At 36.9% G+C, this 15,760-nt stretch overlaps 3 protein-coding genes across 3 annotated transcripts; all 3 read left to right on the top strand.

Annotated features, from left to right (window-relative positions):
* The first annotated feature begins 8,401 nt into the window (after positions 1–8,401).
* LOC121764396 lies at positions 8,402–9,049 on the top strand. The gene has a single exon (XM_042160425.1). It carries the CDS (start codon positions 8,402–8,404, stop codon positions 9,047–9,049), a length of 648 nt encoding a protein of 215 aa, XP_042016359.1.
* Positions 9,050–11,836: 2,787 nt separating this feature from the next.
* Positions 11,837–14,719, top strand: LOC121765713 (protein WHAT'S THIS FACTOR 1 homolog, chloroplastic-like). The gene is made up of 4 exons (XM_042161920.1): positions 11,837–11,975; positions 12,075–12,252; positions 12,799–14,378; positions 14,485–14,719. Exon 3 carries the CDS (start codon positions 12,800–12,802, stop codon positions 14,150–14,152), a length of 1,353 nt encoding a protein of 450 aa, XP_042017854.1. The 5' UTR covers positions 11,837–11,975; positions 12,075–12,252; position 12,799; the 3' UTR covers positions 14,153–14,378; positions 14,485–14,719.
* On the top strand, positions 14,270–14,669 carry LOC121764394 (plasma membrane ATPase 2-like). Its single transcript, XM_042160424.1, has 2 exons — positions 14,270–14,378; positions 14,485–14,669. Exons 1-2 carry the CDS (start codon positions 14,270–14,272, stop codon positions 14,667–14,669), a joined length of 294 nt encoding a protein of 97 aa, XP_042016358.1.
* Positions 14,720–15,760: the final 1,041 nt, after the last annotated feature.

Raw genomic sequence — 15,760 nt, 5'->3', positions numbered from 1 at the left:
GTTTCCAAAATTTTAAAAAATGGTACCTCTGTTCCATAGTAATAAAGTCATTTTATCAATTTGATATGTTCCATAATAGTGGAGTTATTTTTATTTTTAGTAAAAGTCAACACATTTCTGCTCACTTACTTTTCTCTCTCTTACTTTCTTCACTCTACTTTTCCATCTCTCTTACTTTATTATCTTTGTTTAATACATTACACATCTTTTTCTTAATCTTCATTCCAAAAAGAAATGTCTTCACTACTATAAAATAGGGAGTAGTAGTACTAGAAGATTTTTTTATTTCCCAACGTATCCCTCATTAATCTTTTGTCTCAAAAGTCAAGGCACTAAACAACTAGGGAACTGGCCAAGGATCGGCTTGACGCCTTGACCTCATGTGTAAGAGATGAGGTTAGGTGTTGAATCACCGCATTAATTATAATTATGTTGGTTTAAGTTCAATGTCTAAATTGTGAATTAATGTGCAGACTTCGAGGAGGGTGACGAGTATGTTAAACACAAAGCAAAAAAGAACGAGAAAAGAAGAAACTACTAGAAAAAAAAAACAAAAAGAATGTAAAACAAAGAAGTAAAAGCAAAAAAAAAAGGAAAATAACGTCTTAAAAATTGAGATAAAATAACTTGCTTTCTCTTTTTGTTTTTACGAGGTCGGGAACAAATACAACGTAAAAGGCCGTTTGGAGTTTGTTAATAGTACATTTTTAAGTGGGGCAAAAAGTATTTGTAAAAAATATAGATATAAATTTTACTATACATCGGGTTAAAAATGTACTAGCATATTATGAGTGTGTAAGTAGGCCTAGTAGTAGAGCGATTAATGTCTGAAATTAAAATTTTTGGATTCGAGTCCACATAACGTGTCTACTAAATTTTTGTTTATTTTAATGTTTTCCGGATTTGAGTACTATTTATGTCGCTGTCCTTAATACTTAATAGACTACTTTGTTACAGCCATTGTAGCTCATTCATAAGCTGTTTTGCTAGAAATAATGATGTTGAACAACTTTAGATCATTCTCAACCCGGGCCTTGGGGCCCTCCCAGCTAAACGAGACAGAGGCGGGATGCATTGTAGAAAGCCAGACATCACTCCGCGGAGGGAAAGAGTGAGGGACAACTTAGCATGCAAACTACCCTCCGCGGATAATGGGGTGTGGCGAAGATGACCATTTGCATGGCCAAACTCGTTTCTATTTTTTCTAAAAATCATTTTTTATGAAATATTGATTTTTATTTATAAAAATCAATTGACTTGTGTAGTCTTTTTTACTGTGTTTACTTGTTTATTCAGTATGGGATGAACTTTAGTAGACAGATTTTTTGGGTTGTTTTCTCTTCCCATTTGATTGTATATTCGATGTGAAATATAAGCTTCACACTGAGGGAAAGCTTCAATTAAGGTATAGTGAAATATACTTTGGCGAAAGCTAGGGGTTCTTGGTTCAAAATCAATATCCACTTTTTGTGTTTTTTCAATTTTTCACTTTTTCTCAATTTTGTGTCTTTTTTTCTCTTTTTGTTTTTTTTAAAATCATATACTGTATATACTTACATTTTATTAGCATATGAATTTAATTAGCACACTAAATTAATAAATATACTAGATATTAATTTCAAGTCAATTAAATTTAATCGGCAAATGAATTTAGTTAATTATAAAAAAATAATTCATTTAATTCATATATGAAATTTTAATGAATTTCATATTTTTAAATAAATTGCATATATAATTTAATTAAAATATATAATAATAAAATTATTATTATTATTAGTAAATTAGATGAATCAAAATTGAGAGACAAGATACATACATAATGTAATAGAATGAATGAAAAATTGTGGGGAAAAAAAGAATAAAAAATCGTGGATGTTAGTTCTTAAGTAAATGATGGGATGAAAATGGAGTATGATATTTCTATAGAATAGTGAGTTGTGTGAATAGGGATGTTAATCGGATAGCTTCCTGAAGATATATAGTGTTAATTGCATTGACTTTGTCAACATCAGTACATATTTTCAATAAACAATTTTTATTACTAGTAAGGTTTAATAAAATAAAAATACAAACTCAAACAAAACAGTAATAAAGGATATTCGGAGCTACAGCTTTCCAAGTTATCATTTATCGTATATTTTTTTATAATTAATATTATCATGAGAAGTAGAACTGCTCCATTATGTTATTAATATTCCAAATAAATAAATAAATAATGTGAATTGAAGTTACCAAAAAATTAAGGTGTGAGGAATCCATAACGTACTGGTATGGCAAAGTAGGAGTAACTTTTCTGCTTTAGAAGGTTTAAATAAGAAAAGGAAAATCTTCCCAAACAAAAAATCAAAAGATAGCACTACTTTCATGCTTTGTGACGTATTTTACAAAGATAACATTTTCTTTCCTCTTTAGTTTCCATGAACCTTTAGATTTTCCAATGAAAGTTTTCACACAATGCTTCATTCAAAGACATGTTCGTATAGTGATAAAGCGGTTAATGTCCAATTAGAGCATCCCATCCGTGCTGTTGCCAACAAGTATGGATGTGGACCCGGACCCACTTTTACTCTCTGCTCTTAGGCAAGAGCACAACATCCACATCCGTGCTCTACCGCAAGGACAAGATCAATGGTCCTACCATTATATTATTCAATTTAAATAAAAACATTTTCACAAAATTAAAATGCATTAAAAATATACGGAATACTGTTACAAATTACAAAAAAATAAAAATTACATAATTAAAATCCTAAAAATTTAAAAGTACATAATTAAAATCCTAAAAATTAAAAATTACATAATTAAATTCATAAAATTAAAAAAACCCACTACTCGTGGCCGAATTTCGCCCAAATGTGTTTGATTAGGTCTTCTTGTAGCTCAATGTGGGCTCGGGTATCGCGCATCGTGTTCCTTGTTTCGATCCTCTCGCCCACCGTCACGATGGATGTAGCGGCGAGTTGATCTAGTTAGTCGAGGAGGAGGGGCGGGGGTATTCGCGGCGACATAGGCTTCGTAGGCGGCGTGATATTGTTCATAGTATTCTTGTTCTTCGCGCTCCGCTTCCGCAATGAGATTGGTGAAATCCATTTGAGAGGGTTTGAGTGAGAGAGGAAGATGTAGATAAGTTGTATGAAAAAATATGAATGAGAGATGAATGGGAGATGATTTGATGTGAAAAATGAATGATAAATGTGTGTATTTATAGATGATTTTGGGAATAAAAAATATAAAAAAATCAAAAAAATTCCAGAAAAACGGCAAAAAAACGGCCATATTTTTGGGAATCTGAAAATATATTTTTTTAATTTTTGGTATTATTTTTTATTTAAAAAAATGAATTTCCAACGGAAATGCCATTGGCCAATCAGAACGCGCCACGTCAGCTGCTCGCTGGCACGGACGTGTTCGATGCATCGAGCAGCGCCGCACCAGCAACAAGAGCGCAGCGGCGAGCAGGCGGTGCCGCGCCGCTGGCAAGGACGGACGGACGCGTGCCCACTCACCGCTGCGGATGCTCTTAATCGTAAAAGTCTTTAGCTCAAATTCACTATAATACAACCTTTAAATTTATACTCCTACTATTTATTTTAAATAAATAAATTGATATTAAAACTGGGATTGAGTTTATATATGTTAATCTAGCATTAGGATTATTGATGAACCAAGTCACTGGCAAGGTTATTCAAAGTTCAGCTCGGAAATAGCTTGTTCGAGTTCATTTGATGAAACTCGTCAGCTAAATATTTGTCTTGAAAATATAAAATTATAACTAGATACAATTACTTATATTTTATCTACATTAAGTAACCAATGAGTGTGTTTGTGCTATTATGGGTAAAACATTTTATTTCAAAATTGAATAATTATTAATCTAAACATATTTCTGAATTTACAAAGTTCAGTTTGGCTTAGCCAAACTTAGCACATTGATATTTGGCCCGAGTCCGACTGAAGTTGAATCGCAAAATATAGAATAAAATCATAATCTTGAAATAAATTAAAACCCGAAGCATTATTGTATAGGGAATTTGTTGTGGATGCTTTAATAGAGTTCCCGGGAATTAGTGCAGATTGTAATAGAGAAAAAAAGTGGTCTATTAAATATTCATGTCCAACCTTATGTTTTCCGAACACTTATGAATTAAGAGTCTGAAATTCCTTTTGCAAAAAATAGTTTTTTTATTATGTAGTTTTATCATGTCAAAATTTTGCTTGTTCAGTACCTTTTAAATTTTGAAATGATAAATTTTGAAGTTCAAACTAATTTGATAAATTTGAGTTATTTTTAGTTTATTAGGCATAAAATGATGTTGTTTTGTCGTCTGACTCATTAATACATTGTACACATATGTGTCATTATTTCTTCGTATCACCAAAATTTTATACTGTGTCTATCTATTTATCGTCGGAATTGACTAAAAGAATATCATGGGACAATTGGCACACCTATTAAGCTTCGGATTTGAGTAGAAAAAAACATCATGAAACATTTCATAAAAAATTTTATTTCGTGATTTTTTATTCAAATTTTAAAAATTAAACATGAAATAAACTAGAATTTGATTGAAGTTTGTGACTTTTTACAAACAATTAATCCTATAGATAATAGTATATATTAGGGTCGTTATGGATAGAATATCACCGACACTGTCTTGCTAGCTAGCTAGTAATCTATCAAAAGATTCAAAGAATAATTTTATAAATTATTCGAAAGCATATGGAATCTAATTCTGCCTTAAAAGGAGGAAGGGTGATACTCGCCATGATGACTAATTAAAATAAATTAATTAGCATAAGTGTAGAAAGTGGACAGCCCTTTTAACACAAAGTTGTTCTCTTTTCTGCACACCTCGTGCATTATAATTGAAAAGTTAACTTTAATCAATTTCAACTTTCTTTCTTTTTCCTCTACCTTTAAATTCCTACTATATTCCTTTTTCTATTGTTTGATCTTGTAAATATTTTGTGTAATCTTGGAAAGAAAGCCGTCCACCTTGTTATGAGAATTTGATTCATTTGCATGGAGTAAAAAGGTGGCTACTCCAATTGTGACAAATGTTTTTTTGTTTTTATTTTAAATTTTGTGAGACACATGGCCACAATTCAGAAATTTGATTCTTTGTTCGAGAAAAGATTTGGGTTGGTATATTTAATCCAAGTTTCACTAGCTTGAATTTTGCACACCATTACGTAACCGTTATATCTCACGGTTCACTTAATTATCGTTGTATGATTAATTTCTTATAAATACATAGATGGAGTTTTACAATTGACTTGATATGAAAATAGGTGGCACATTTGTTCGTAACAAAATATGAATTTTTACACCAAATATAATACTATTAAGAATTACACAAGGTTTAATAAAAATATTTGATAGAAAAATGTTCATCAAGGGTAAATAGTGAATTAAGATGATGCCTCATTCATAGATGCCTTTGTTAAGGAGTATTGCGAAAGGTAAACTATAAGATGAGGTCTTCAAAAAGGTGGATTATTTAATATCCTAAAAGAGTGAGATAGCATATCCTTATCTTAAAGTTCATCTTAATTAATTATATTGTGTTAATTTAACATGTCTACCAACCATGCACTAAGCGACAGATAGAAACATAGTTAATACAGACGCAACTGCATATTAATACTTCATCCCTTCATAACTAAAACTCTTTTTTTCCCATTATGATCCGTTCACAAAATTTAGTCTATTTGCATTTTGGTAATATAGCCCACTATATTTTTTTCTACTTAGATATACTTCAACTATTTTTTCTATCTTTTCTACTATACTCATTAACATTTAAACTCAGTAATGTCTACTATCAATATTGGTAGTGGGCGGAGGAGTAATAGATAAGTTAGGCGAAGAGTTTATCAATGGTTATGGCATAATATAGATAATTTACAAAATTGATCAAAGCTTGTATTCGGTATAAGAGCATCCACACTGGGACGGATGTCCCGAAGGGCTTCCCAAAAACACCTTCTGTTACGTCATAAGGACCTCCCACTGCACTACCACGTCATAAGGACATCCCACTGCACAATGACGGACATCCCCAAGGATATCCCGACAGACGTCCACAATAATAAAAATTCACAAATTCACCAAATTAAACAATTTACGGAATTAAAATTTCGACACGAATACGGAGAAAATGCAATGATAATTTCATTTTTTTAAAAAATGGAATTAAAAAAATTAAAAATCGGGACGTCCGCCGAGAACCCGCAATAGCGGACATCACGACGGACGTCGTCGGAAATCCGCGGAACTCCGGTGTCTGCAAGCGACGTCCGCGTCCGCCGGTCGCTCGCCTAATGGCGGACGTCCCGCCGGTCCGACGTTCGCCGAGACGTCCGTCGCTGCGGATGCTCTAAGAATTCTAGTATGGGCCTCCACCCAATGATGGACTTTTTGGTTCACCATTCATATTGGACCATAAGAATTATAGCATGGGCCACCATTCATGTTGGGTTCAAACTTGAAGCAACTTATTTGGCAATGCCATCAATTTTGGGTGGAAAATTGGATTTAGCTCGAACAATAACTTTTTTTTTTAATATTTAATCACGATGGTCATTTTTTTTTCTCTAACGCAAAAATGTATTTCAAGAGTCATTCTTTTGAGTTGTATGCAACAATGTGGCTCTTTAATTTTTGTGCATTAGAGTGGCGTGGCCTTTTATTAAGGTAACTAAAAGTGTGATCATCATTCAATGTTAAGTGGCTAGTGAGTTCACTATTTTAATTACTAATTTACTATTGCTTTTCAAATCAATTAGTTAGGCCACAATATTACTATGCATTTTTTTCATCTAGTGTTAGAAGTCACTTACAACATGCAAGTTTGTATGTATAGACAGACTCCCCACATTTGTATGTTAATATGCGAAACTTTATATTTATAAAGAATTGCAATCTATCCAATACGAATTTTTAGCATCCACATACATGTATCAATGGTGCTTTACAGATGAAAGCTGTTGGAATAAAAATTTAATGTCTTAATATGACTATGTAAGCTGTGTTTTTAGTTATAATTAACATCCACGGAGTATATATTAAGGCATACTTTAATAGGTTGGTGAAATTATCTTAAATAAAATTATTAGCCTAATAAATTATCTTAATTAAATGTGATAAATAATTACTAAGATGTTTGGTAGATTTTAGAAAAATAGCACTTTTATTTATATGATTTTTTTTAAATGGTTTACAAAATAATACTAAGTTATATTCCATGACTGATGCAGAAAAATAGTTAGACCCTGTAGTCCAGAAAATTTATTTGCAAAAGTGCAATTTATTATCTTGGGCCAGCTCTTAGTCATGGGCTTTGGAGATAACAAAAACTATGCTACCAAATGATAAAAAAAATAATCCTGAATTAACATAGCCACCAAATTACGTCCAAGTGTTTCCAAACTCCTGATATATTAATTGGAAGGAATATGTCTTACCACTTGAATTGTACTCATTTTTTTATGTAAGTAAAAGATGATAGAAAGTGGTACTCCTAAATAAAATACGGAGTAAATTTTTGGGCCTAGTAGATGGATATAATAGGGTATCATATGATGCTCTCTTCGTCCTTAATTTTTTTTTCATTTGATTGATTGTAAAAATATATGCCATAATGCTTGATTGTCATTTTATGGTAATTTATTTTTATTGAGGAATCAGCTAATTACTATTGCAATACTTTCTATTTGCTACTTCATGTGGATTAAATACAAAATAAAAATTACAAAAGGTAATGATCGCAAAAACATTACTACTAGAAAACAATATAAAAGTCACAAAAGTGAGTCAACACATACAAATGTATCACTATATACCAAAGATATGAAGATCAGTAAAAGAATCACAAAGATATAGGTTCAGATGACAAATATAATCATAGGATCTACAAAAGTCAAGTGTAAAAGACACAAGTCTTCCCTAAGACACACATCATTGACCAGTGACCACACATACAAAATACTATTGACAAAGCAACCAAAACACACAATGAACATAAACAACCTGCTTTGGTTAAAGAACGAGAGTAAACAAGTGTTGTTAGAAGAATGCGGAATCATAAATGTTGAAAACTAAATAGATTAGCATAACTATTAGTATTATAATTGCAATATCAAAATTAATGTCAAGTAAATTTCCGCGCATTTAATTCAAAATAAAAGTGCACAGTACACGTCACTACGAAGGCTGAATTTCCACCGCAACCGGTATCTCCGGTTTCCTGTCTCAACCATCTAAAACTTTTTTCGCCAGATTTCCATTGTTAAAGTAGGTAAAACGTCCTTAATTTTCAAAGCTTTTGCTCAAATAAAATTTCACATGATTATTGCTATATACTAGCATCATAGTTCAAGGCTGATACACCTACCAAAAATGAGCAGCGGCGGCGGAGGCGGACTAAGCAAATTAGGCATTTCTCTAGTGATAATATTTGCAATTGCGCTTCTCGCAATCTTCGCGCAGGTTTTCTACATCATTTGGCGCCGCCTTGCCTTCCGCCGTCGAACCAGTGCCGCTAGCGGCGGCGGAGACGGAATTTCGCGCTACTCTTCATCCGAATCGACACCGTCAAAGGAGCTCCTCTATTTCTTCTGCGTAAGACCTCAGCTGGACCTCGATCGCACCTCGCCGGTTGCGATTTCCGGAGGCGTCGACGGAAGGAATTCGAATCGTGAATCGGATGCGGAGGTAATCGACATCGATTTGTTCAAAATTCAAGGAGTGTTTGGACCGCCGAGATTTCTGTTCACCATCAAAGAGGAGGAGAGAGAGGGCACGGAGTCGCCGGCGCCATGTCCTGCTGAAGATGAGAAGAGAGGCGGCGTGAGTTTGGAGGAGTGTTTTCGGTCGGAGGAAGAGACGGCGGTGGAGGTGAAGATTGACGATTGCAGTAGAGATGATGATGCGACGCCGTTTTCGACGCCTTGCGCTTCGCCGCTGTATTTCACTCCGACGGCTTCTCCAGTGCATGCGGTTGTCAATGGCCGGTCAACGTGGGTTGCAACCACGATTGCCGTTTAATTTTATTTTTTTGTCTTTTTCTTTTGTACTACCTTATAATATAATCTTGACACTTTGCTCTTCCGAAATTCAAGTGTTGTTAATATTATATTTTGTTTGTACGCTCAACACCACGCCTGTTCTTTTAAATACCGACTTAAGAGTTAAGATTGAATAGGGAAATACTACTCATAATATGGTATATGTGTGGTTAATTTAAAATTTAGTACTACTACTATTTGATATTTAAAATTTTTCCTATAGTTTTACTAATAATATAATTAGAGACGTGCGGTGCTTCACTGTGGTAGGATAGGACAAAAGGTTGGAATATCAACACATTAAATAGTCGTTGATATCATAAGATTTATTTTAATAGGACTACATAAATACGATGAACTACTACTATGAATAAAAAAAATGACACAATTAGTCTAGAAACTTAGTCTATACTTTTTCAAAACCACAAAAAGTCACGTACGTAAAGAATTATAAAATCATACATTAGAAGAGAATTAAACAAAGATTAGCAAATTATGTGGAAGTTTGATAAGATTTTATTTAACTAAATTTATGAGATCGGTAAAAAAAAGTATAAATAGAAATAATTAAGTTAAAGATATGTATTTTAATAGGAGTACATGAGGCCATCCACTACGCTGTCTCTATACCGTCCCTTAAACTACTATTTGAGGGCATCACTGTACTTTTAACTCCATCCATTAACTAAGGGACAGAACCTGCAACCCTCCGTCCCTTAACCGTCCCTTAAACCGTCCCTTAAATTATTATTCATTCAATTTCATTTTTTATTTTTATTTCCAACCCAATTCAATTAAAACAAACACACTTCATTAAAAAACAGACAACATAAAAAAAATACAACTTAAAATTTTAAAAAAATAAAAAACACACAATTAAAATCCTAAAAAATTAAACGTTGCATAATTTAAAATAAGAATTTAAAGAAAATAAAAAAACTACTCCGCCGGCGAATCATCCCCCGAAGGCGGTGGAGGTGCAATAGGAGGCGGAAGGCCAAGTTGTGCTGCCATATACACAATTCCGTTCCACCAGGCTTGGTATTGGGCGGGCGAGAAGCGGGAAGTGTCCGCCATTGTGGCGGTCATGTACACCGCCATAAGGGTGTTCGAGCCTCCCACCGAGCCCGATCCCGAGGCCGCCTGGCTTGATTCGCCTCGGCCCTTCCTCGCTCTAGCCGCTTTCGCCGCCTTCGTCCCTTGCGGCCGACGGCGCCCATGGCTGGGTCCCCCGTCATCGCCGGCCGTACCCGCAAACTCATGCGATGCGGCCTCTTGTGCGTCGCTTCCCTCACCGGTGTCACCAGACGAGTATTGGTCACTCGTCGTATGCTTCGTGCGCTTCGAGGTTGAGCCCAAGCTAGAGCAGACACCGCCGCCCCACCGTTCCTCGTCCTTGATGGCCTGCCAAACATCAACAAATTTGAATTGTTTGCCGGTGTCCTGGTTGTAGACGCGCAAAGTCGCCCTCAGAATGTCGGCTCCCGTGGCGCCGCTTTGGTAGTGCGCCGCTTCGGTCGAGTAGATGCCGCAGAATTTTTTGACATGTCTGTCGACTCGGTCAAAGTGAGAGCGGAGCGTTTTATATGTGCGCTTGCGGGACCCTTTCGGCTTGATCTGGTGGTAGGTCTCGAGGACCTTTTCCCAGAAGCACTTCCGGGGTTGTTGATTCCCGACGATGGGATCGTACGAGACGAAAATCCAGACGTTGTACACCGCCATCGTTTCGTTGTTGCTGTACGGATGCAGGCTTAGATTCTCATCCTCTTCCTCTTCTTCCTCCTCCTCCTCGCCCGCCTGGGCATCCGCCCTGGAGCTTCCACCTCCTCGGCCTCCTCCACTGTCTAGGCCTCCTCCCCCGCCTCGGCCTACTCCCGGCGTGGGTTCAACGAGAAAATCCTCCCGAATTTGGAATAATCCCTGCGAATACCGCTGGGCGGAGGGACGGGCATATGCATCCACGTCAAAATTGGGTGGTTGGTAATCCCCCGGCGTCGCCGAACCCTGGGTGCCCGGCGTCGACAAACCAGAACCACCCAGTGTGTTGTACATGGTCTCCCAATCGCCGAACGCGTTGAGATCCCACCCGCCGGAGCCTCCACCGTCGGAGTTGCCGTCGCCGGACATTTTGTGATGAGATGTTAGATGAAAAATGGAGAGGAAATTGAGATGATTTAGGAAGAATAGATGTGTAGTTGTGTGTGAAATGAGGATGAATTAGGAGTATTTATAGAGTAAAAAAATGAATTAAAAAAAAGAAAAATACGAATATAAACCGTAATATTACCGTTTACATTTTTTAAAAAAAAAATTGATTTTTTTTAAAAAAAAAGATTTATTGCTGCAGCGCGTGACGACGCCCACTCGCGGGCCGGCGAGTGGGCGTCACGCATGGTGCAGGGGCGCGCCACGTCGCCATGGCGCGTGGCGAGACAACCCGTCTCTTGTCTCACAGGGACGGGCGCGGGATGGGCCGGTGTGCCGCAACGCGTTGCGCGAGCGTTCCGTGTCTCCGCGACGGAACGCGGGACGGTGGCGCGCCGCGTAGAGGATGACCTAATAATAATAATGAGAATTAAACACAAGACCTCATGCAACAAAGTCGATTTTGTCGATTTCTTATTGTAGCAAATTCATTATAGTAAGACTTATTTTTATAGTTTTTGTTATCCAATTTTAGTTTGTGAAATTTCGATTAAAGTTTATAACTTTTGCATATATGGGCCTTAATTTTAATATTTAACCAATCGATTTTTACCAATATGGGCTACACCTTAATATCAGTAGATACCCGAATATGGTGTCCTAGCCTCCATCGTCTTCTTCATTTGAAGAAATACAGAACAGAACCCATCGTCTCTCTCTACGGTTCTTGTTTCCGCCATTTCCTCTTCATCAAGCCACAGGTATGTTTCTTCCCCATTAAATACATACTAGTAAATAAGAAGGGTTGTTTTGCAATTTTGAAACTATAATTCGCAGCCCTAATTTGGAACCCTTTTCAGCTCCGATCACTGAATTTGGATTCCCGAAGCCCCAATTGCGCAATATTATGCTGAGACAGACTTGAAGACTCCAGCAGTATCGACCCAGCTGTTCTACAGCACTGTTTTTCTCCCTTCCGGCCGGCACTAGACGCCTATCCTCGATCACAGCTCCGTTCTGTGACTCGACACTATTAGAGTACCTCCCTACACCCTTCTTTTATTTAGTTATCTTCCAAATTTGTAAATGAAAGTTTCTCTATCCTCGTTCCTCTGCGAAAGTTATATTTATGTGTGCTTTGAGTAACTGCGTTTGGATGGAGAGTTTTTTACATTAAACAAATGTAACGAAAGATTAATGCGCTGAGAAATAGCAAAGGGAAAATGATGTGATTATGATCATGGGCATGCCAATTTTCTGGTGATATATTTGAGTGGGAAGTATGATTAATATTGAATTGTAGTTTAGCCTATAGATACCGTTGATGATTTGTGCTTAGAAATTAGAAGCATGTTAAATTTTTGTATAGATCAAAATAAATAAGGATCTTTTGAGCTTTGGAATTATGCAGATGTTTTATTCAGTTTAGAAAGTATGTTTAGGATAGTTAAATTGGTAAATTAATGGGGAAGTACATGTTGAAATTTAATTGGGTTGTTATTGTTACAACACATCTAATTCTTAAGCCCAAACACTTGGATACAATTTCTGTCTAATATTTTGATTCTGTCTAATATTTTGAAGCATGATGTCCAAGCCTCCAATGAATCGCAGCTATAGATTCTTCTTCATGAATGACTACAAAAATCAGCACTGCATCTCATTCTCACATCTCCAACTGCGAAGGATGACTTCCAGCAAGAGGGTTCAGGACCGAAGCAAGTTCAAGCGAGTCCATGACCTAGAAATCGCGGCTGAGAAGCACAAGGTAATGTCCAAGATTCTGCATATGTTTGAGATACTCAAAGGGGAGCCCGAAAACATCGTTCCCTTGAGAAATCTCGACAAGCATCGCAAGCAGATCAATCTCCCCAAACCCAACAAATTCTCAGATTTCCTTCGGAAAGCACCGAAGCTCTTCGAGATGTACAAAGACAGCAGGGGCATAATCTGGTGTGGGATGACGCCTAAAGCCGAAGAGCTGGTAAAAGAGGAAGAAGAAATCATTGAAAAAAATAGAGCGCAATCTGCTGAGTACGTGACTAGGATGTTGATGATGGCGGCGGATAAGCGGCTGCGCCTTGACAAGGTCGCACATTTTAGGCGGGATTTAGGGTTTCCGATGGACTTTAGGAAGAATTGGGTCCATAACTATCCTGATAATTTCAAGGTCGTTCATCCATTTAAACCTTTTGATGATACTGAGTATTTGGAGCTCGTGTCCTGGAACCCTAATTGGGCAATCACGGAGCTGGAGAAGACTGTCTTAGGTGTAATTGAAGGGCAGGATTGCAGTGATCATGTACCCGGATTGCTATCACTGCCTTTCCCGTTGAAATTTCCTGCTACTTACAAGAAGTTATATCGCGATGGTGGGAAAATCGCGCATTTTCAGAAAAGGGAGTACCTGTCTCCTTATGCAGATGGTAGTGGTTTGCAAGCCGGGTCTCTCGAGTTTGATAAGCGGGCGGTGGCGATTATGCACGAGTTGCTCAGCTTTAGCATTGAGAAAAGATTAGTGACTGATATTTTAACACATTTTAGGCCGGAGTTCAACATGCCGCAGAAGTTGATGAGGCTTCTGCTGAAGCATTGTGGGATTTTCTATGTTTCTGATAGGGGAAGGAGGTTTAGTGCCTTCTTGAATGAAGCTTATGACCGCTCGGAGTTGATTCAGAAGCATCCGTTGGTTGTTTGGAGAGAAAATGTTTTGAGTCATGTTGGTTTTAGGGGGAAGAAGAAAAAGATTGAAACTTGTGCAGATATCTCAGATGTGGATGAGAAGGATTTGTTCGGGAGTGATTCTGAGGATGATGATGATCACCACATTGAGCTGCAACTTGGTCGGGAAGAGAAGATGCATTCTTTAGATGGTGCTTCTGATATGGATGAATCTGAAATGGATGTTGAGGGGGTCCGAGGCGAATACAACAATTGAATATGGTGAGGTATAAGATTTTTGATTCGTAGAAACCAATGTCATCCATGATTTCTTAACATTGCGAGGACTGCAAGTTATCATCAATTTCATGGTGGAGTTTCTTGTCATGTTAATATGAATCCATCCGCTTCTTTACTTGGTAATCACAAGGATGAGTCTGTAGCCGGTCTTCTTTTTAAAGAACTGATTGAGAAGGCAGGTGGTTTTGCTGGGGTATTTTCAGGTGGGGTTTTTCCCATTTATCTTCATTCTTTACATCTTATTGTATTTACGTTCTTTAGTTTTGCAATTGGGGATGAATATTTACTTTCTTTCTTGTTGCAATGTAGAGCCCAAATATGAAATCATGAAGAAGCTGCAGGATAGGAAGCACATGGTTGGCATGAAAAGTAATGATGTCAATGATGCCCCGACTCTGAACAAGGCAGATATAGGAACTGCAGTTTATGACATTGTGCTCACTAAACCTGGGCTTAGTGTTATCATTAGAGTAGAGCCATATTCTAGAGAATGAAGAACTGTACAATGTGTTTATTCTTTCTAATTAAAAATCACTTTCATTAATCTCGTGTTGAAAAAAAAATGTCTCACTTAACAAATGACAGGAATGGTGATTGTTTTGTGTTCATGTTCTTGTTTCTCCCCTATTTACACCCTCCATCGCATCTATTTTCGATCATATATTGTCAATCTGTTTTGCTACATTGTTTAAGTTCTGTTTTGATCAAGGCATTATGTTTTTACTTTTTGTCGGATATCTGTTGTTGTCCATCACAGTTTATATGAAGCTAAGTTGGTTTGCTACTTCAAACAATAAATTGATTCCTTGTGTTATTCTTTCTTTGCAGTTCGGCTTCATGTGTTATTGCATTGATTTGACAGTTTGATTTCTCCCCCTCACGGTTTTGATCATTCCCATTCTGAATGATATTCTGATTTGGTGCATTACCTTAATAATTTTGTATTGGCATTTGATACAATTATGACAGTAATGCATCACCTTTGCCGGATAGAAGTGGAAAGAGATTTTTGCTCCGGATATTCTTCTGGTTGATCCTGCCTAAGAGCATTTCCAATGGAAGAGGTATATGGAGAGGTAAAGAGAAATAACTACCGTATTTACCTCTTCTATATAAAATTTCATTCTCCAAGGGAAATGGTATTTGAGAAGACATTATACTTTTTTTCCATTTTGAAAAGGTATCTTTACCTCTTCTTGGAACAAAAGATAAAAAGTTAGTTATTTTTATTTGCCTTTCTCATTTACCTTCTTCTCTTGGAGTCCATTATTTTTTGAGAATGTATAATTACCTTTTTAAGAAGATAAATGAGATATATATACCTTCTCAATTTATCTTTTCCCCTTGAAGATGCTCTAATTACACATGTGGATAAAGTGGTCAGTACAATGAACGCCGTTATTTTTAATGGGGCAAACGGAGTCATTTCATGGGGATAAGGCCATCCGCATCGCGTCTCGATGTTGTCTCTATCTCGTCTCGAAGAGACGAGACGGCATCGAGATAGCGATGCAGCCATCCATCTCGGTCTCGTCTCGGCGGGCGTCTCGGCCCGGAGGGTGGGTTGGCGAGACGTCTCGCCACG

This window comes from Salvia splendens, chromosome 14, assembly GCF_004379255.2.
Source record: "Salvia splendens isolate huo1 chromosome 14, SspV2, whole genome shotgun sequence".
NCBI classification, from domain to species: Eukaryota; Viridiplantae; Streptophyta; class Magnoliopsida; order Lamiales; family Lamiaceae; genus Salvia; species Salvia splendens.
This window is presented reverse-complemented; position numbering and strand designations above follow the sequence as displayed.

What these genes read in the sequence shown, in the direction of transcription:
- LOC121764396 (XM_042160425.1), top strand. Translation starts at nt 8,402, where the DNA reads ATGAGCAGCGGCGGCGGAGGCGGACTAAGCAAATTAGGCATTTCTCTA.
- LOC121765713 (XM_042161920.1), top strand. Translation starts at nt 12,800, where the DNA reads ATGATGTCCAAGCCTCCAATGAATCGCAGCTATAGATTCTTCTTCATG.
- LOC121764394 (XM_042160424.1), top strand. Translation starts at nt 14,270, where the DNA reads ATGAATCCATCCGCTTCTTTACTTGGTAATCACAAGGATGAGTCTGTA. An exon ending in TTTTGCTGGGGTATTTTCAG is followed by an intron (nt 14,379 to 14,484) that starts GTGGGGTTTTTC and finishes GTTGCAATGTAG; the next exon opens with AGCCCAAATATGAAATCATG.